At 42.8% G+C, this 22,511-nt stretch overlaps 1 protein-coding gene across 1 annotated transcript in view; it reads right to left on the reverse strand.

The window, feature by feature from the left end:
* Positions 1-10,225: 10,225 nt before the first annotated feature.
* Positions 10,226-22,511, reverse strand: part of LOC118770454 (diphosphoinositol polyphosphate phosphohydrolase 3-beta-like) — a 35,327-nt gene continuing 23,041 nt past the window's right edge. Inside the window, exon 5 of the mRNA XM_036518122.1 lies at positions 10,226-12,634. Coding sequence (XP_036374015.1) covers positions 12,435-12,634 — 200 coding nt within the window. The 3' untranslated portion in view covers positions 10,226-12,434. The remainder of the gene's footprint in view (positions 12,635-22,511) is intronic.

Here is a 22,511-nt window from a genome sequence, read left to right on the forward strand (position 1 = left end):
AGCCGGGGAGCAAGGGGTATGTGAACGTATTGGTGAGAAATGCTGCACGGTTTTTCCAATGCATACAGCAGAAGGGGGCAACATTACAACTGCCTTAGAGAGTTTGGAGAAGTTGAGGGAGGAGCATGTCAGGAACACAAAGGGGGAGTTAAAGGGGTGGTTAAGGTGGGACTGGTTGAATATATCTTTGTGGAGGGCAACCTTGTTTAAGATAGGGACAGTTCAATTCAATTTTATTTATATAGCGCTTTTTACAAAACAAGTTGTCACAAAGCAGTTTTACATTATTCCCAGACCTGAGACCCCCTGAGAGCAAGCCTAAGGCAACAGTGGCAAGGAAAAACTCCTAATTAGCAGGAAGAAACCTTGAGCAGAACCCGGCTCAGAGGGGGAGCCCATCTGCTTCTGGCCGGCACTGGGCAGATAGAATTACATAGAATACTTGACATTGTACAATGTACTTTAAGATATTTGAGTTTGATAGACATTAGTAGTTAACAACAGCGTAATTATAAAATGTATCCTAGAATGTCCGGGTCTTGGCACGCAGATAGGCAGGGCAACGAGGTAGCAGGACTGGAAATCGGGATGTGACGCTTGGGCTACAGCTCCAGGCAGGAGCCCGAAGCAGGGATAGGAAACAAAGAGGAAGCAGTGATTAATGGATGTTAATTGCAGGAATGGAAACATAAAGGCATAAAGGCATTAAGGCAAAGGGGGGAACAGAGGGGGGAAGAGGGATGCATGTGTGCAATAAGAAAAAATCTCAGCAGATAAGATTAGCACTATGGCAGCATACCTAGGGGATGAGAGGCAAGGGGCCAGCACGATCATGAGGGTGCCCCTAAGGCGGTCAACACCAGACCACAGCTGGATCAGCTGAACACAAAGTAACCAGGCTATGATGTAGTGACGGCAATGACCACTTAGGGCGTACTCACACTAGGCCCGATTGCCTTGTACCACGCCCGAGCACGATTGTCCCCCCTCCCCACTCCCCCACTGGCCTGTGATCACATTGCGCTTAACGTTCCGAGCCCGAGCATGCTTACATCATCACGATACAAACTTTTTGTGTTAAAGAACAGCGCTCTCGCACAGCACAGTGGAGTTCATGATTGTATTTTGTGGCTTATTCAGAGCGGTTTGGGCGCGGTGACACACGGCCCTTTCACATGCCTAATAGATTTATCAATTATGCAATGCAGTGATTTTCAGTTAAATCGTGCTGCACATATAATAAGATTTTTACGGAGGCAGCTGATGTTTCAGTCATTATGATAAGGGACAGACCAATATTTTGTGTCAGATTACAGTAGCCTAATCACACTAATGTTAGCTAATGTTAACCAGTTAGGGCTACTACTTGTGTGTGCGCTACTGTCATCATTACAACAACAAACATCTTCTATTACTACTTGGATAGTACACTTTTCAATTCATTTGAGAATATTTGGGTTAATAACGGGTCTGGACCTTATTGATGAACGTGAATTGTAGTCGGCGAGTGAAACTCCAAATTCATCCCTCAACGTCAGCTGCCTCCATAAAAATCTTCATATACGTGCAGCACGATTAGCTGAAAATCGCTGGCTGGGGAGCTAACTTTAGCTATCTAGTGATAGATTTAACAAACATAGCTAGTTCGCTAATAGGCTACCTATCTGAACGATTGTTGAAGACTAGCTACTTAAACAGGTTGGCTGCTTCATTTGTGATACTCTGACTAAGCCCCTGACAACAGCAGTGCTTACATTGCCACGTGAAGTATAGTTCACGTGGCAATGTAAGTAATAATGTAATGTAATCTATTATAAGGTGTCTAAGTATAGTTTTATTTCGCTTGCTAGTAATCAAGCTAATGTGGGGATCCACAGTTATTTTTAGGTATAGATCTACAGAACTAACCAATTGAAGATCATTTTGGAGGTAGTCAGATTGTTATATATAAGGAAGTCAGGTAGCTTATCAAATGATGGTTTAAAGGATTTATTATGACTGGGTGTGTAACTAACAGATATCCAGCTAACTGTTGCTATAACGGATATATTTGTTAAACGGGAGAGTCACATCATTAACGTCATGTTCGAGTTCCGTGCTCGGGCATGGTTAGCGATCACACTGATGCATACCGTGCCTGAGTCCAACTGCCCGGGGACGGTACAGAGCGATCACACTAGTCAAACAAACTGGACTTTGGGGGTCAAACGTGCTCGGGCATGGTACAGATTGCCTAGTGTGAGTACACCATTAGTCCACCAGAGACTCTACAATCAATGTCAGCACTGTGCCGTGTCCCTCAACTAAAGGATTTGAAATAAGGATAAGTTTTTAGCCTAGACTTAAAGGTGGAGAGAGAGTCTGCTCCCTGAACTTCGGTGGGTAAATTGTTCTGCAAAAGAGGGGCTCGGTATGAACAGACTCTACCGCCTCTAGTTCTTTTATCCACCCTTGGAACAATGAGAAGTCCTGCGCTTTGGGAACGTTGAGTTCGTTTTGAAGAATATGGGCAAAGAAAATCCTTAAAGTAGGGAGGGGCAAGCCCATTTAAAACTTTAAATGTAAGGAGAAGTATTTTGGGATGATGTGCTTAAAGCACTTTGTCCTGGTTAGAATACGAGCAGCTGCATTTTGAACCAACCTGGGGCTTTAGGGAGGCATATGCACATCCTGACAAGAGGGCATTACAGTAGTCCAATCTGGATGTAACAAAAGCGTGGATTAGCTTTTCAGCATCGTGTATTGATAGAATTTTCCTGATTTTGGCAATATTTCTCAAATGAAAGAAACCAGTCCTGGAGGTGTTTTTTATATGTGTGTCAAAAGAAAGCTCAGGATCAATCGTGACACCAAGGTCTTTGATGGTTGTACTTGAGGCCAGTGAGACACCATCAAGATTCAAGGTAATATTGGTGAGTTTGCTCCTGATAGACTTTGGGCCAATAACCAATATTTCTCTTTTGTCCATATTTAGAAGGAGGAAATTATGGGCCATCCATGTCTTTATGTCTTTGAGGCAGGCTCCCATGTTTGATATTTCCAAGGAGACATTTGGTTTGGCTGATATGTATAACTGGGTATCAGCTGCATAGCAGTGGAAATTAATGCCATGTTTATACATATTTCCAATGTATAACCATGTATAACCGTTATGCACCATGTATAATGAAAAAGAGGTCCAAGCACGGATTTAGTGAGGATAATCTGCTGTACATCTCGTCACCAGGCTACATAGGGATGGGACCGGAGAAAGTTACTGACTCTGACTTTTTTGCGAGTTTACACACCGATTTAACTTAGTTATTTCTGATTGTCTCATCTGGACATTGTTAGCGCCGACATGAATAATAATGTTTGAGAATTTACTTTTACTTTACTTTTAGCCAGCGCTTTCAAATTGGCTTCGATGTCAGATGCTCTGGCTGCAGGAATGCAATTAACTATGGTCAGTGGAGTCTCTATGTTCACGTTTCTCAAAATAGAATCACCAATTATCAGGGCTCTTTTCACGGGTTTCTCAGTGTGTTACTGATGGGGGAGAACCTGTTTGAAATGTGAACCGGGGGTTGGTGGTGCACTGAAGGCTTACATTTTCATCTGTTTTCCGGAACTGTAACCCACTTGCCTTGCTGCGAAGGCCCTGCCAGGACTGAGCTAGGGAAGCGGCTACCTGACGCATCCAGTACCAAGAAGGATTCAATAAACTCCTCGCTAGATTTGATCTTGTATAAGGTGCGGATGCATGCCTCTAACTCGACTATCTTCTCCGTCAACCTAGCATTTAACTCACATTTTGCACAGGTGAAATTAGCGCTATCAGCGGAGAAGGAGTAACTATACATATTACACACAATGCAGGGGACACAGCGAGAGGGGGGATAGTTCAGAATAGGTGAGACAGAAGAATTGGTAGAAGCCATTATCTCAGAGATTACTTACGTCTGTATTTTCCTTCTTTAGATAAGTGTTGTAGTTTGCATTGAAATTTTATGTTTTTTTAATAAGGTGTTGGAAAGCTTTCTCTGGCTATAAATTAAATCTCCAAAAAAGTGAATGCTTTCCCATTAATAACTTAGCCCTACAGATCCAACAAGAATTATTGTCCTTTCATCTTTCTCAACAAGGTTTCAAATATCTTGGAATACATATGACCCGCTCCTTTGAGTCTTTGTTTGAAGCTAACTATATGCCTCAAGTTAGCCAAATGAAGGCCTACTTTCAGAGATGGCGTAGTCTACCACTTACTATAGCTGGGAGGATACAATCAGTGAAGATGACCATACTTCCCAAATTTCTTTATTTGTTCCAGTGCTTGCCAGTCTTCTTACTCAAGTCATTTTTTGTTCATATGAAATTTGATGGACTAGCTTATATGATAAACACTGTGTTCATAGACATTACATTGTTTTTACATTACATTACATTCCATTTATACAGCTGGATATTTACTGAGGCAATTCTGGGTTAAATGCCTTGCCCAAGGGTACAGCAGCAGTGCCCCAGTGGGAATCAAACCAGCAGCTTTTCAGTTATGAGCCCTGCTTCTGACCACTATGGTACACTGCCACCCAAGTAAGTGGCAGGTGGAGTGGCGATAGACAGGCAAGGGACAAAATATTATTTTCTGAAATGACAAAACGTTTATTAGCTCAAAAGAAAACTGAAAAGAATAAAAGAAATCTTTTTTATTTTCTGCACTATTCATTAGTTTAAGTGAACTGAAATGTGTTGCCGAAAGTCTTAGAGAATTACCCACTGGATGAGGACATTCAACTGTAGTTGGGTTTTTACTTGTCGCTTTCTCTTTTGTTTGTTCTCTCTTTGACCTGAATTTTGATGACTTCACAGGATGGCTAATACATTATATTTCAAACTACTCTGTTGTAGATATGCGTGGGCTTGTGCCTCAGACACGTGTGGGGAGAATGTGCATCTGTAATTGTATAATTGTGTAATGTTGTATTTTGTACACATCAACCATCAAAGACCTTGGTGTCAGCGTTGATCCTGACCTCTCTTTTGAAACACATATAAAAACACTTCCAGGACTGCTTTCTTTCATTTGAGGAATATAGCTAAAATCAGGAAAATTCTAAAAAAGCTAATCCACGCTTTTGTTACATCCAATCCATTAGATTGGACTATAGCCATGCCCTCTTGTCAAGATATGCATCTGCCTCCCTAAAGCCCCCTCAGTTGGTTCAAAATACAGCGCTCGTATTCTAACCAGAACAAAGCGCTTTAAGCACATCACCCCAGTATTAGCCTCTCTCCATTGGCTACCTATCAAATACTGCACTGATTTCAAAATACTTCTCCTTACATTTAAAGCTTTAAATGGGCTTGCCATCTTAAGGACCTTCTTCACCCATATTCTCCAAAACGATCACTACGTTCCCAAAGTGCGGGACTTCTCATTGTTCCAAGAGTGGGTAAAAGTACTATAGGCGGTGGTGCCTTTTCATATCGAGCCCCTCTTTTGTGGAACAATTTACCCACCGGGGTTCGGGGAGCAGACTCTCTCTCCACCTTTAACTCTAGGCTAAAAACCTCTCTATCAAATCTTTTAGTTGAGGGACACAGCATAGTGCTGGTATTGATCATAGAATCTCTGGTGGACTACGTGGTCATGGCCTGATTACTCTGTGTTCAGCTGACCCGGCTGTGGTCTGGTGTTGACTGCCTTGGGGTCGCCCTCATGATCGTGCTGGCCCCTTGCCTCTCGTCCCCTAGGTATGCTGCCATAGTGCTTATCTGCTGGGATTTTTCACTTATTTTTACTCTTATTACACACGTGAATCTCTCTTCCCCCCTCTGCTCCCCCCTTGCCTCTATCAAAGTTCAAAGTTTTTATTTGTCACATGCCAAGGTACAATGCACAGTAAGCAGTGAAATGACGGTCAGCAGCAGGGCAGACTGTGCCAAACTCACAATAAAAAATATATATATTTTAAAGAAATAACTTAAGGAAGATATACTATAAAACACACAATAGAAAAATGTGCAAAATAAAGTTAGACTCCAGTATGGGCTGCATTTAGTGTTCTGACGGCCTGGGGGAAGAAGCTCCTACAGAGCCTCTCAGTATTGGCCATCCAATAACATCCACTAATCGCTGTTTTCTATTTGTTTCCTGTCCCTGATCCAGGTTCCTGCCTGGAGCTATATCTCAACCGCCATATCCCAATCTCCAGTTCAGCTATCTCACTGCCCTGCCTATCAAGCCAACTGTGTGCCAAGAACTGGACATTCTAGGATTACATTTTATAATTACTCTTTTGTTTATTACTACTGTGTATCTAATTCAAATGTCTTAAGTACATTATACAACTTTAAGTTTTCTCTGTAATTCTATCTGCCCAGTGCCAGCCAGAAGCAGATGGGCTTCCCTTCTGAGCCGGGTTCTGCTCAAGGTTTCTCCCTGATAATTAGGGAGTTTTTCCTTGCCACTGTTGCCTTAGGTTTGCTCTCAGGCCTGGTAACAATGTAAAGCTGCTTTGTGACAACTTCTGTTGTAAAAAGCACTATACAAATAAAATTGCATTGAATTGAATTGAATTGTACACATCAGCTGCTAAGGTGTGTTTGGGAAGGGTGGGGGAAGGGAATTTCATTCTAAATCCAAAAAGAAGGAAAGTGTAATGTGTTGTTTAATTTGTATTGTATCATTTCTTCTTCTTCAAAAAAGATTGCTCTCAGGGAAAATCATTTCATGGTGATACATATGGTCAGCTTGCAGATTGTCTCCACAACATTCATGATCAGACCACCAGCAGATGGCTGCAACGCTCCCTTGTAATACTGCAGAAAACTCCCTTTTCATCTGTAGCTCCAAAATTCCATAACAAACATTGAAAACTAGTGCTGCCCCCGTTTGTGCATACAAATCTACAAGTACATGTATATTTATATCACTTCAATGCAGTTTCCTTGCTACTTCTATTTGTAGAAACAGCTGACAGAATCTGCAATGTGTGACTTAATCACTCTATGACTTTATTTACTTTACTTTTCTGCTGGAAATAAACAGCTGACTTCACCCAAGTCTGATGTCCATTGCCTCACAGTGTCCTCCCTTAACCATTCATCCTACTACTTCATGAGTTATTTTTTATTATTCATAAAAGTACATTTTTGTCATTTTTTACATGAACTTGTTTGAAAAGGGGTTTTGTCATATGATCAGGACCAACTTATCCTTAGGCCAAGATGGTAAGTGGTTCTCCTGAGCTGAACTACTTTATTTATTTCAAAGTAAACTGCTCCTTATTTATTCAGGGTTTTTTTTATTCTGATGGCAAGAAGATGTCATATAACTGGAATAGCACACTCTAAGCTCCAGTGTAAGTGGAATAGCCATTTCCAAGCTGTCTTAAAATTGGAATAGCCCACTGCAAACTCCAATGCAATTGAATAGCCCACTCCATGCACCAGTGTAAGTAGAATAGCCTACTCCAAGGTCCAGTGTAAGTGGAATAACCCATTTGGAAGAACTCACACCACCCTTTCCTGCTTAAATTTAATACAACAGCACAGCATTAAGTGGGTTATTATTTGCTGAAGAAGAGGGAATGGGTGGATGACAAAGCCCAATGGTACTCCAGTCAGACAGCAGGCAGCAGAGACAGCTCTGGATTTTTACATTTTTTGTAGCACCACCTTAGCTAGAGTCAGTCATGCCCATATACTGTAGCCCATGGCTCTGACATACACAGTCATACAGTCATCCAATGCAATGTAATTAAGACATACACTGGAAATTGAGCCAAAGTAAATGTAAATTATGCAAAAATCACACATCTCTTCAGAGGATAATTGGGCCTGGACTGTTATCTACTGTATATCAGAACCCATAGCAGGACAGGAAATATGCTGTGTTCTGATAGCCTTTGATAGTATAAACACAAAACTATAACCAAAGATGAAATTTGATGGACTAGGATGTAATATAAACACAGTGTTCATAGACATTACATTATTGTTACTTAACAGACATTTTATATGTTATCCATTTATACAGCTGGATATTTCCTGAGGCAATTCTGGGTTAAGTGCCTTGCCCAAGGGTATAGCAGCAGTGCCCCAGTGGGAATCAAACCAGCAACTTTTCAGTTATGAGCCCTGCTTCTGACCACTATGGTACACTGCCACCCAAGTAAGTGGCAGGTGGAGTGGCGATAGACAGGCAAGGGACAAAATATTATTTTCTGAAATGACAAAACGTTAATTAGCTCACAAAAGAAAACTGAAAAGAATAAAAGAAATCCTCTTTATTTTCTGCACTATTCATTAGTTTAAGTGAACTTAAATGTGCTGCTGAATAAGAACGGTTCAATTATAACTACATAGTTCCTTAACTCATAGTATAGTTATAGTACAGTCTTTGACCACCAGATGGAGATGGTTTTACACTCCTGTTTCATCCCTGTCTTTCATATCAGCCATTCCAAAAAAATGGTAGGGAAGACAGGATGGGAAGGGTAAAAATAAAAATTATATCACTGAAAAGATTTTTCTCATGAATTTTCTAGAAAGGTGCTGTTGCTGCCAGATTTCCTGGATTCACAGGCTTGGAGATACCTTATATAACTTTCTGTTGATTTTTTTAAAATAACTTTGTTCATAAATAAACCAGAGAGAGAGTGAGAGAGAGAGAGAGAAAGAACAATTGGTAGCATACAACCAGTTATGAGGTGACAATTCATGCAGAAAATAGGATAAATACATTTTAATCTTGATTCCACAGGTAATAAAAACGTGATGTTATCAGCATTATTAGTGTTATGATGGTGACATGATTTTTGTTTTTTGTTTTTTTTTGGGGGGGGGGGGGAACTCATCACAAGCTAAGGTGCTGGACGGATGATAGTGGATTCTATCTCAGATGCACTCTGAAATCACCATCTTCCTTTTTTCTTCAAGTATATACTGTAGGCTGGTCATGTGATGTTGCTTGAATTGGACTTGTTCACTTCACTTCACCTGGACTGGCAGGCGACTTATATTTGCTTTCCAGACTATTTGATCCAGTCTTGCCTTCTCAGGGGTGGGGCCACAGGGGGGGGCTTCAGGGGGCACAGGCCATCCTGGATATTTGATTGGGATATTTGATTGCAGCAACATTACCTGAGGCAAGCACAGCCTGCCATACATTCACTACAAAAGGAGAGAATGTGGAATCAGGTTTGCTTGTATTTTCTATACTACCATTGCTCAGCCTGAACACTGACCTCTCTGCTGGACGACTGCCCCAACACAGTGCATCCTGTAAACTCTCATAGGGGATGCAACAGAGGGAATGAGAGCCAGACTTGAATGAATTCTTCTCTTTTTTATTCATACATATTCAAAAACAGGATACACTGGCTTCTTGGCAATCATTTGCCAAATTGATGGTTTTAAGTTAAATCTGTACATGTCAAAAATAAGAAAATCATCAAATTGATAAATAGAAAAGTTCTTTTAGAGCAGGTTCCAGTTCACATGAGTCTGGGCCATGCAGAACCTCTCTTACTCCCACAGAGAAATCCACCATGACAGAAATCCCTCACACAGTACAGCGTTTATGTCAGGGTACCTTTTCACAGGCTGTAGCAGTTGGTGCTTCCATTGACTAAATTGATCCTGCATCAGTTTTTCCAGAGTAGAAAGCACTCAAAAAACATCCACACTTTTCCTGGAGGGTAATGTTGTCTGCCTTGTGCTGAATCAAATGACTCATCCGCTTCCTGATTTGACTGCTCTGATGGGGCTTGTAAGCTTGAGACTGTACTCTGAACTCCCAGCTGCCCCTTCCTCCACATACTCCAAGGGCCCAAATGTAGATATGTGAGAAACAGGCCAGCCCTACCTAGCCACTCCACAAATGATGCACAGAGGCTTCTGGATAGAGCAGGGGCGTGGCCCAACACCATGTGGGCCAGCCCTTTCAGTGTCAGAACTCCACCCCCTTTCACATACTGCTCTAACAGGACTAGGTCAGACTCCCAGGTTAGGATACAAATAGCCTCCTTGTGGCAAGTTACTCAGAAGTGATGCTCTTCAGAACAAAAATATATTTACATCAGTTCTTCTGCATTTTGCATTAGAAAACAATAGGAAAAACAAAACAGAAAAAAATCCAAGCCAAACAATTTTCTTTTTCTGTTTATATATATATATATATTTTTTTTTACCTACCTATAAATCATTTTCCTGATGAATACTGACAGTGTGAAAAGCAGCTGTGTGTACCTGAAGTAAGGTTTGGTACAGCCAAACATTACCAATTTGTATTCAGCACATACATCTAGGTAGAACATATCTGCAATTAAGAGGATACTTTCTGTGAAAACATGATGAATGTAAATCAAATTTAATCCAATTACATAATTATCTAGCACAGTGCAGAACACCCCTGGAAATATATTCTATGTGGACATGCATGCAACAAACCAGGAACAGAGTAAGTTTGGCTGGATGTTCACCTACAGTCATTCAGATATAATACTTTGCCCAAAGCTGGGAGTATGGCCACATGGTAAAGCAGCATTGCCTATGACCAGAGGGTTCCAGACGCAAGGTATTCTACCCAAACCAGCATCCAGTAATCACCATTGTAAGTGTTAAAATATAAGTTGGTCTGTATAGACAGCAAAGTGAACACAAAGGCATAACAGCAGTAGCCCACCTAGGAAAAGACATGCAGACTCCTGTTTGCTAGTCTGGGTCCTGGACTAGATGGCAGATGGAAAGTGGCATGGAACCTCATGATGTAGAAACAGAAAGTCAGACTGGAATTCTGAAAGAGAGACATAGGATAGTGGAGGACGGCTATAAGATACTGAAAGAGGTCAGGATTCTAGAGGAGGGCTACAGGGTATGGGAGTAGGTATATAAGATCACAGAAGAAGCAGTGGAGAGGGGTAGTATAAACCTCTTGTCATGCTCAGGTCAACTGATGTACAGCATAACAGATGGCCATTTCCAATAGGGTACGTAGTGTGTCATATGTGGCATGGGCGTAATGTGTAGTGTAGAGTGTGGCAGGGGCATCTCTTCCAGTCACACTGGACAGTTCCAACCCAGCCACCATACAGTCTCAGTATAGGCTACTTATGCAGTGTACTTGTGTTCAGGTGGTAGTGAGACACATTTCAAATGGTTGTCAGAGGTAGCATTACATCACACCCAAATGTAAACTGGAGGCTGTGCCACAAGGCCACTTCCCATTACTAATGTCCTCTTCTTGTGGGCCACGGTCTTCTTCCTGTGTTCCACAGTCCACCTCCTGTTTGTTTCTATCATGTTTCCAAACAACTGAAAGTGAGAGCTGCAGCTCACCACCAGGTTTTCTGCAGAGTGGATTCATATAAAGAGGTTAAAACAAAGAAACACATCCCCCTCTACTGTGGTCATTTCAAGACTATCAAAGTTTGTCCATAGCACCACTATGTTCTCACGGTAAAAGGCCTGGAACTTTTTTCATCATGGGTACCATGAGGCAGAAAGTGTCTTGCATATAATGGAAATGGAAATTTTTAACTTGCCAGTTGTTCAGCTGTAACTATTTCGCAGGATGACTTCCTCTGCACATGCTAACATCAGCGACCCTGTGAGTTTCTCTGCACACATGCTGCAGGTCCAGTCTCTTTGCAGCCTCACACAGCCATTTTCACTGAAAATAAGGCTACTTGTGGATCTTGCTCCTATACAACCTTTGATGCCACCAATGTCTTTTTACTGTGTCTTGAAATCCACTTTGTTACAAATGTCCACTTCCCACAGACTGCAGTAGTCTTCCTCTCTCCCACCACTCATTTCCTGTTACTTGTGTCCAGGTCTCTTGAGCCAATTTGCCTGCTTTTGCCAATGCCCGGGTCCAGTTGCTGTTAGGCCAGGGCCGCTGTCCAGCACACTTCACACCTGCACCGCTTTCCAAATGGCTCAAACACAAAGGGCATTCCTCAGGACTCAGGAATGAACAGGTGAGAGACATCACTGAGTCTTCAGACTCCAACACCCAAAGGAAAAGGTCTTCACTCTGCCTCAGTAAATGATTATCCATATGTAATTCCATTAGGAGGTGCAGGGCCACTGCGCAGGTGGACAAGTCAGCCCAGTCCAATCTCAAACACAGCAAGCACACATTTACTTCAAGTATGCTGAAGGGACCATACAGTGCACAAAGCCTGCACCAGTCCACTGAGGTGTTTTGCAATGGTGATCACAATTACACAGGTAATTTAAGGCATTATTTATCTAAATCTTACTGATACACGTCCTGTGCCTGTGCCTGCCTGCTTTGATGTGTTTAGGTTGTATGATACAAACTGCAGACAGATTGGCCTCTGTACTGCAATTCATGCAAACGTCAGTTCAAATGGATCAGCTGAGTTTTCATAAGTTTGTTTTGCTGGAGTTTCTCCATTGTGCCAGCACCCCCAACAGCAGTTCTATCTGCACGAGGGGGGCGTGGAGCCCTGCATGGTGACATACAGAGGGGAATTGTTGTCTGGTCGTGAGGGGGTCAGACTGTTACCATTGGTGGGGGAGCAGGCTGGACGCAGGCGCTTCAGATATTCTGCATGGACAGGTTTGTGACACTGCAGCACCTTGATGGCCTCCTCCACAGTGAACCACTCGCGCTTTCGACCTGGGAACAAGGCAGAGAGTTAGAGAACCTACAGGGGACAATGTGGAACACAATTGCTCAGAGCTACAGATTGGCAAATCTACAAGACAGCTCTTACAATACTACAGTTACAATAGCATGGTTCTGATAATACTACAGTATAGCTCTGATACATCCCAAGATCCCTGGGACCAGAACTCTGTGGCACTAGTCTACGATGAAGCACTACACTGAAGCTGCTAACAGGCTGAGGAGCATTATGCTGCCTAAGGAACACTGCATCTACACCACCTGAACACTGCTCTAGTCCTGTAGCCCTTCAGCTACTATGATTGCTGAGGAACAACCCCACAGCAGCCATATTCAGATCGAGTCAGAGTCCCTCCAAAGTAATGAGTCCAAAGTGAGGACTTACTAGGGTCTTTTCCCACCCAACTGAGGATAGTGCTGATATTGAGTCCTTGCCAGTAAACAGAGAGGAAAGCCATTTCCCCACATACACAAACACAGGCCTGTTAGAAATACTGCCACTAAATTGTGTTTCCAAAACAGTTTTATTCAACAATAAAACCAGACTCCTCCTCTGGTGTTTTTCTAATTGTATTATTGTAAATATTTGTATTCACATATCACTGCAGTAGCAAATTTTACAGTATTATGGTAATTGTTAATTGTTTAGTAAGCATACTGACCCGGTTTATTTTTTGCTGTCATCACATAATGGTTGGCTGAGGAGTATAGCTGACTTAACTGAACCTGGATCAGTGTCCGGAGGCAATGTGCTCCATATCTATTTACACTCTTTCCAGAACCCATCACCCCATGTGTCATCTGTCATCTTTCAGACACCTTGTCATTCACGTCAAAGCTGCCAAAGGCAGAAGCGAGACCCAAAGCGACACAAGACCCGCCAACCCAAACACAAATCAGAAACCAGAGCTGTACTACAAATGAGACCTATGCCAACACTATGTCAGAATCACCAGCCACTAAACCAATCAGAAGCCAGAGCCCTGCTTCTCTAAGACCAAGATTGCAGTTCCATCAGAATCCCAGTGTCAGTACTCTTCCTCCCTAGCTGTGGTGTTTTTGTTTTTTTTTCGCTGTCCATGTGCTTTTGTTTGTTTCTCCTTGTGTTCCAGCCCTGCCCCGCTTTCCGCCCTCCTGATCAGTTCCTCCTGCCTGCCCGCACACCTGTTTCCAGTCCCCTCATCAGCCCAGCCCTATTTCTACCCTGTTTGTTTCTGTCTTGTTTGCTAGTTCGTCTCAGTGTGTTTTTCGCCTGTTTCGTCCCCGCCGTTTTCTCTCTGTCTGACAGTTCCCGAATTCGACCCTGCCTGCGCCTCGACTTCGTTTTTGCCTGCCGCTTTGACCTGTTGCCTCATCGCCTGCCTACCTGGTTCCTGACCCTGCCTGTTCCTGTTTTCTGCCCCTGATTCTGCCCTCAGACTGCCTTCCTGGTATCGACCCTGCCCGTGATTTCGCTTGTGTCTTGCGTTCCAATAAACCTGCCTGGAACCTGAAGCTCCCGTGGTCTGCAACTGAGTCCATGTCTGAGTTGTTACACCAAGGGACTTATACAGTGCCAATGGCACACCAGATCTCCATTAATAAGCAGCTGTAAAATGCCAGGGGAATTTGCCATTGAACTGCTTTGCAGAGTACATTTATTATTGATGAGGGGTGCTGAGAGAGTGGCTATCTGGGATTTTTAATCTACATACCAAAAATAATGAAAATAAGTAATGATGAATACAATAACTGGGGAAAATTTGCACACATTTGGATCTTTCCCAAATTGTACTGAAAGAACAGGTGATGAACCCTTCTAATGCATGCTCACTGGGCTCCCTTGTTGCAATGGGCACTGTGGTCTTGTAGCTGGGGGGGGGGGGGGGGGGGGGGGCAAATGGTGGGAGGCTGCTATACTGTTTGCCCTTAGCTGCATGGGGAAAAACAGTGTCTGCCATTCCCCTATATTACCTGTGGTCTGACCCAGGTTCACAAATAAACAAGGTAGAAACTCTTGAGTGAGAGTCAGCACTTAAGGGGTCAGAGGTCAGGGCCAAGTTTCCCCACCATACCAACTGTGCTCTCTTTCTGTGAATCAAATTGCTCAAGCTCTGAGCACTTGACATGGGGGCTCTTCTATAACCCACGCAAAAAGCATTTCACTGAGATAAGTAGACAAGGAAGGAAGGAAAGTAACAGGATTTTGAATGGAAATTCAGCGCAGTCCCTTTGTCTTAATACTGGAGTCTGATGCAGGAAATGTGGTGTATGTAAGCTGTTTGTCCCCTGTGGGTTTAATTGATGCCCAGAAGCCTCAGTGTCTCTTCGAGTCGGATGTTGCTGTGTGCCTGTGGGGACATGATCATCCCACGGGCACGAAGGGGACCCCCACTTCCCAGCTGGAGAAATGGGGGTTCCCATCACCACCAAGCGACCTGCCAGATGAACAGGTCAGAAGCAAGAGGCACAGAAACCAAAATACAAAAGAAAAGAGGTGCACCATTGGAATGCCTCCCAGCTCTGCCCACAGTCAAAACTAATTTACACTGCCCTACAACTGGCCATTCACCTTTAACCTGTTCCCTGCTGGCCTCAATGAGGAGCTGGTTTACAGATGGGGCCCAGGCGAGGAGGTGCAGATTCAATGGGCATGTGACTATGCGGAAGCATTACCGCAGTTAAACTCCAATGTTGCTATAGAGCCCCATCACAGCAGCACATGTGGGTCACTAAACCTTTCCCCAGAAGGCATTAGATTTCAAACCCAGAGAGATCTTATCAGGTCTCCATGTAGGCCTGCAGGATCTATTAATCCACCCAGACTTCTATATTCACAAGTGTCTGCCTTTCTTTTAGTCCCAAAGATTACAACTAAATCTGGTGGCAGAGGCCCTTCACACAGAGCACGAAGTTTCAAAGAGTGCTCCCTGGGCTGTACTGATATTACAGCTGCGAGTTTCCACTGCTGCCACTGGGCTTGGAAACTGGGGACAAATCTGGGCTTTTCACAGGATTATTCCTAGTTCATTTACTGCTGCTCTAGTTTTCAGCGCACTGTTGACCTGATAAAAGGTCAATCTACAAAGGCTGCAAATACTGGCCTAAGTTTTATCTCTCTTTATACTCTCTGATGACAGAAGTGTGAGATGCAGTGCAATAGTTACACATACTATAATCATTAGTTAGTCATACAAGCAGTGCAGTACACTGTTACACACACTGCTCTCTCCACCTGAGCTGATATGTGCTAGGTGTTCTGGTTCAAAAATGTTGTTCTGATGTAACCCAGTCACAAATGTGATCCAATTACACCCTATGGCTGTTTACAATTTTATAGCCCATTTTCACATTCACATTTCAGACACAGACTTCTCGGCCAGCTCTTATACACTGAGAAGCTGCTGCGCTATAGCGACCTCAAATGGTGACGTAAGCTATGTCTTACATAGATCACTTTTCAGTTAGCTGCAAAGAGAAGTTGTGCTGTATGCCCTCCGCACAGTGGCATTACTAGCATGTCATCCTGGGGTGGGCATTTGGATATGTGGGGTGGGCAACTATATCCAATATGAAAAGAGCCACAACTAAAAAACCTCTCTTTCTGCCTGTATAACACAGGTTACTTTTCATTCAAAAATACTCCGATAAAAGCTGTAGGCCCACATATACAACAGTAAATGCAACTACAGTCGTGCTATTCCTACATGACAAAAAATATTACAATTGCTGATAATTTCCATTTATACTGTAATTGCAGTTATTCATGTAGTTTCATAAACACGAAATTTACAGAAATGAAGGATCAGAGTGCAGTACTAGCAAACTTAATGCAGAATTACAGGCTGTCATTTTCAATCCTAGTAAGACAAGAATATCAGATGTAAGATAGCCGTGTGTTTTCTTTTGGAACAAAAAAGGAAAAAAAAAAAAGAAATCTGAAATAAAACAAATTCTCAACTGGTGTAGTCCATAGGATCCTAAGGCAAAGATATATAACACAACAAGAAACTTTCTCCATCTCCCTGACTGCTATGCCCATGGAAAGCAAGTTCGTTTACCGCGAGAAACTTGCCAATGCTTTTAATGTAATATTTGGATTTTTTGACCTGACTTAGACAGACATAGCCCGCACATGACAGACACTGGACGCATGTTTTTGGAAGCCACTGTCTCGGTCAAGGGCACGTTTCCTATTTGTGAAGCCACGCTTGGTGAATATGTCCTCCTTATCACCGGCACCAAACATACGACACTGAAAACAGAAAACTGCATCACGCTGTGCTGAATACTCCAGCCACGGTCCAGACTGGTACCAGCTCGCGTTAAAGCATCTTGTCTTCTGGCCAAACATACGTACCTTTGATTTGTGAAAAACCGGGACACTTTGACCCTTTTTTTTTGGGGGGGGGGTTAAACCATATTTGCAAATATTTGAAATACCCAATGATTCATTAGAGAAATATAAAAGCGAAGATAAGCCATAGACTATATAAATTAAGATAAACCTTTAATTTAACTGATTTTTCGTAGGGTGGGCAAACGAGCCTTTTGGGTGGGCAATGCCCACCCGTAGACACGGCCCTGCCTCCGCACATAACTTTGAAAATAATTCACCAATCGTTATTGTGCTTCGTTGCATTTGTGTCTGAAAAGTACTAATTTTTTTATACTGTTACGTCCTTGGACGTATGGAGTTTGTGTGTCTGCTCGCACTGTTCCGCCCTCCGTTTTCTTTTTTTGCAGATTGGCGCCCCGCTGCGATTGGGTGAGAAACGAGCGGGAGGATTTAAAAGGAGGAAGCCTCAGGATGGAGCGGCGCTTTCCCTCTTGCTAATGCCTGTCCGTGAACTGCTGGAGTGCTAGCTGATGCGCGTTTGTGTGTGTGCACTCTCTGATAAATTTGTAAATAGCTGTAAATACTTTCTTTGTGTTACCATTTTATTATTTAGCCAGCGGGTAGTAGGGGCTGGGTGCCGTTTTCTGTTGTTTTTTTTTTGTCTTGTTTTTGGATAGTTAGGGATTCAAGGAAGAGACTGTATTCTGTTTTCTTATTTTCTTTGGTTAGGTAATTTATTCCCGTTCTCCTCAGTAAGTTGTGTTCTGTTTGTTATTTTGGCCTTGAAGTTTTGTGTTAATAAAAGAACCCTGGCTTTATTTACGGTGTGTGTGTTCTGGACTGGAGACAAGAAAAGAGGGGTGTCCACACGTTTTATTTTATGTTACACCTCACCCTAGACGGGGTCATAACAATACCAGGTAAGCTAATTTGTAGTTTCCTCTCACAGCCATAGTATTTTTGTTCATTTTCAGCTATTGGGTAGAATCACTAGCCAAGTGCATGGTAATGCTAGCTATGTGCGAACTAGCTAGCTAGCCCGCCATTTTAACAATGGAATGTTTGAGTTGAAAAAAAAAACGAAATAGTCATTGTTATATCCATATGTGTGTTATGCACTTACTGTTTTATGTAGGCCTACCTACACATTGATGTGATGGATGATGATTTTTGATAGCTCAAATGGGGACGTAAGATATGACTTACGTAATCACTTTTCAGTTAGCTGAGGAGAGAAGTTGTGCTGTATGCTAGTGATGTGCAGTTCGTGAACGAACAAATCTTTGAGGTGAACCGAGTGTACTGAATCCCTAGTCTAAAAGATTCGTTCCTTCCTCTTTGCAAACATGTGCGCCGATTAGCTGGCATAGCAACTATAACCCTCCCTCCAGTGGATATTAGATATGCGGTCTGTCCACGAAGCAGCCTATCACAAAACTGTATCAGCAGTATGTTCATGACGACAACTAGCCAATGGCTGAAATGCTAAAACTCTTGAAGCACCTCTCACTGGCCAACTTGGCACAGCTGACGATGTGGGACAATGCAAAAGATCAGGTGACTACGAAGACTCTAAACTCCCCCTACTGACCTGATGAACTGTTGACAAGTTCCTCAGTTCACCAGTTCCTTTGGACTCCAAAGATTCGCTGACTATGAAGACCTGGGCCCAGTTGTTCAGAAGTAATCTGATCGGATTTCGGCTATCGGATTGGATCAAATCTTGAAAATGGGTTGTTCAAAAGAAAAAAGGATTCTGAAATCGGATTAGATCACATAATCCAGTCTTGGTTTTGAGCTGGATCAAACCTTCAGTAAGTGTTGTTCAAAACATTTTAGTAGGATTGGGATACCTTTGATAAAAAAAAAATCAGGATTATCCTGAACCCAGCAGAAGGGTGGATTTCAGGAACAAAATGTAATAAAACTGGATTTGGAAATCCCATGTTTTGCTATCCAGGATCTGATAATCCATCTTACTTTTGTGCTGGTTTTTCAAAGCAACATTGGATTGGATCCCCCCGATCCAGATACAAATTTTTCAAGATTACCAAATCTGGATTACCAGTGCTCAAAATGGGACTACATATCACAATGTAGGCTACTGGCTATGTAAAGAACAGTAGGTAGAATAGCCAGCGTGGGGTCACTTTAAGTGTTTTTATTTGAAGAGACAGAAAACGGCACAGGGAGCGTGCAACATAATATTTGCCTGTATTGTCCTGCACAACATCGCTACCCGGTGCAATGTCCCTCTCTGTGATTATGTTTATGATACACCTGAGCCTGTTGAAGACCCAGACCAACCTCCGGCGTTCTCTCAGAATGAGGGACTGACTGGACGTTCAATAAGGGATGCAATTGTTAGTAACTACTTTTGACTGGTTCATCTCTGATGTATCATTGTAAATAATATACAGTGATAAATGACAGTTAAAATTAAATATTTTTGTTTGATATTGACAGCTGTTTGGGGGAATATTTTATGGGGACAAAATACTTTTTTTTTTTTTTACTTTCCTGTACTGAAAGGTTTAATAGGTAGCCTAATGTCTACTTTATCTACTTTTACAGTTAAACAACCAAGTGCAAAATATAAATAAATGTATATATACTACATGATACAAATGTTGTATTATTTGACCAATTTTAAAGTTTTATTACAGTTTGATCCTGAAATCCACCCTGAATCCACCCTTCTGCTAGGATCAGGATAATCCAGATTTTTTTGGATCAAAGGTTTCCCAATCCTACTAAAAAGTTTTGAACAACACTCGCTCTCGCTCCAGACGCTCTCGCTCTCGCTCCAGACGCTCTCGCTCCAGACGCTCTCGCTCTCGCTCCAGACGCTCTCGCTCTCGCTCCAGACGCTCTCGCTCTCGCTCCAGACGCTCTCGCTCCCTACCTGCTGCTCCTCACCTGTTGCTCGTTCCCCGCACTTCCTGTTGCTCGTTCCCCGAACGCCAGACGCAAGACGCCGATCGGTTAGGGCCCAGCCAGGACCCAAACCCGGAGTACTCGCCGACACTACTTTTCGACACCCTCGCAAAAACTATGTAAGTAGCCACTAGTTACGTACGATGGCTTCTCGCAGCTCTGTTTCTCCAATCCTTAGCTCTCCTCCCTCTCGCTGTCTCCCCTGCTCTGTGTGTAACATGTTCAGTTATTCCTTCTCCGCCATTACTACCAACTTCACCTGTGTTAAATGCGAGCTTAACGCTAGGTTGACGGAGAAGGTAGCAGAATTAGAAGCACGCATCCGCACCTTATATGAGATTAAAGCTAGTGAAAAGTTTATCGAATCCTTTTCAGTACCGGATGCGTCAATTAGCCTTTCCTCTAGTTCAACCCCGGCAGAGCCTTCGCAGCAAGGCGAGTGGGTTACGGTTCGGGAAAATAGACGCAAGCGCAAGCCCCCGGTGCACCACCAACCCTCGGTTCACGTTTCCAACAGGTTCTCCCCCCTCAGTAACACACCTGCTGAGAAACCTGTTAAAAGAGCCCTGATTATTGGCGATTCTATTCTTAGAAACGTGAACGTAGAGACACCAACGACCATAGTCAATTGCATTCCTGGAGCCAGAGCTTCCGACATTGAAGCCAATTTGAAAGTGCTGGCTAAAGCTAAAGGTAAAAGTAAAGCGGAATACTCAAAAATTGTTATTCACGTTGGCGCTAACGATGTTCACATGAGGCAATCGGAAGTAACAAAGTTAACTATTAAATCGGTGTGCAGGATTGCCAAACAAATGTCGGATTCAGTAATTTTCTCTGGCCCCATCCCCATGCGGCGCGGTGACGAGATCTATAGCAGATTAACGTCACTTAATCGTTGGTTGTCTGAATGGTGCCCCTCTAACAACGTGGGTTTTATAGATAATTGGCACAAGTTTTGGGGGAGGCCTGGTCTTTTAAAACGAGATGGCATCCACCCCTCGAGGGAGGGTGCAGCTATCATCTCTAGTAACATGGGTCATAGTCTGAATTCCACTAAACCTTGACTTATCAGGGCCAAGGCCAGGCAGCAGACTTTCTGTCCTACACAGATGTCTGCTTTTTCCCTGGAACCACCACTTAAAAATCCCATAGAGACAGTGTCTGTTCCACGACCCTCCATCCCAAACTTCTTAAAAACATCCAGTAGGGGCATTTGTGCTGATAATTTGATAAAAATTAAGTCTGACAAACCTGAAAGTACTACCTGTAGACAAATGGTCCTTAAGATTGGGTTAATAAATATCAGATCGCTACAACCTAAAGCTTTATTAATAAACGAATTGATTACTGATCACCAATTTGATCTTATGCCTGACTGAAACATGGCTTAAACCTAATGACTTTGTTGCTCTCAACGAATCAACTCCTCCCAGTTATTGTAATCACCAGGTCCCTCAACCTACTGGTAGAGGTGGCGGCGTTGCTGCTGTACACAGCTCCAAACTCTGTGCCACCCTTAAACCTGGCTATAACTTCCATTCATTTGAACTATTAGTACTTAGCTTTGCACATCCTGACGAGACTGCATTTCAGCTATTTACCCTTGTTATAGTTTACAGGCCACCTGGCCCTTACAGTGTTTTCTTATCGGAATTTTCCAATTTTCTATCTGACCTGGTTGTCAATATAGAAAAAGCTGTAATAGTAGGCGACTTTAATGTCCATATTGATAATGAACATGACCCGTTCAGAACAGCATTTATGTCCATCATCGAATCCATTGGACTCTATCAAGCTGTGGACAAACCCACACATTACCGCAACCATACTCTTGATTTGGTCCTCACATATGGAGCAGACATTAACCAGGTGGAAATCATGCCACACAATCCTGTGTTATCCGACCACTATCTCATCTCTTTCAATTTACCACTAACGTGCTTCACATACTCGGAGCCTAGATTTTCTTCCAGGCGCACGTTTTGCTCTCTTACAGCAAATGCCTTTATCGACGAGCTCCCTACATCATACTACCTGCACAACGAAATCTCCTCTAGTTTATGTTCAAACCCTAGCTCAACTGAAATTAATCTACTCGTGGACAGAATCGACTCTACTTTGCGTAAAACTCTAGATGCCGTTGCTCCCCTCAAAAGGAAGAAAATCACAGACAAGAAGCTAGCACCTTGGTATAACGACCATACTCGTGCTCTCAAACAAGCCACACGAAAACTCGAAAGAAAATGGCGCTCCACCAAATTACAGGTTTTTCTCCTGGCGTGGAAGGAAAGTCTCCTAAATTACAAGCATGCCCTCACAGCTACCAGATCCAAATATTTCTCTACTCTTATTGAGAGAAACAAGGACAATCCTAGGTACCTGTTTAGCACTATCGACAGATTAACCAAGAGTCCTGCATCAGTTAACCCTACCATACCAGCAATTTATAGTAGCAGTGACTTCATGAACTTCTTTGATAGTAAAATCTTAAAGGTAAGAGACACAATACAAAAATTCTCATCAACTTCTGGTTCCTGCCTGGCCAGTCCCATTCCAGATTATGTAGGCATGTCTATTAGGCCCGCCTCGCGCTTTGACTCTTTTATACCCATT

The sequence above is a fragment of the Megalops cyprinoides genome, chromosome 23 (genome assembly GCF_013368585.1).
Source record: "Megalops cyprinoides isolate fMegCyp1 chromosome 23, fMegCyp1.pri, whole genome shotgun sequence".
Classification (NCBI taxonomy): Eukaryota; Metazoa; Chordata; class Actinopteri; order Elopiformes; family Megalopidae; genus Megalops; species Megalops cyprinoides.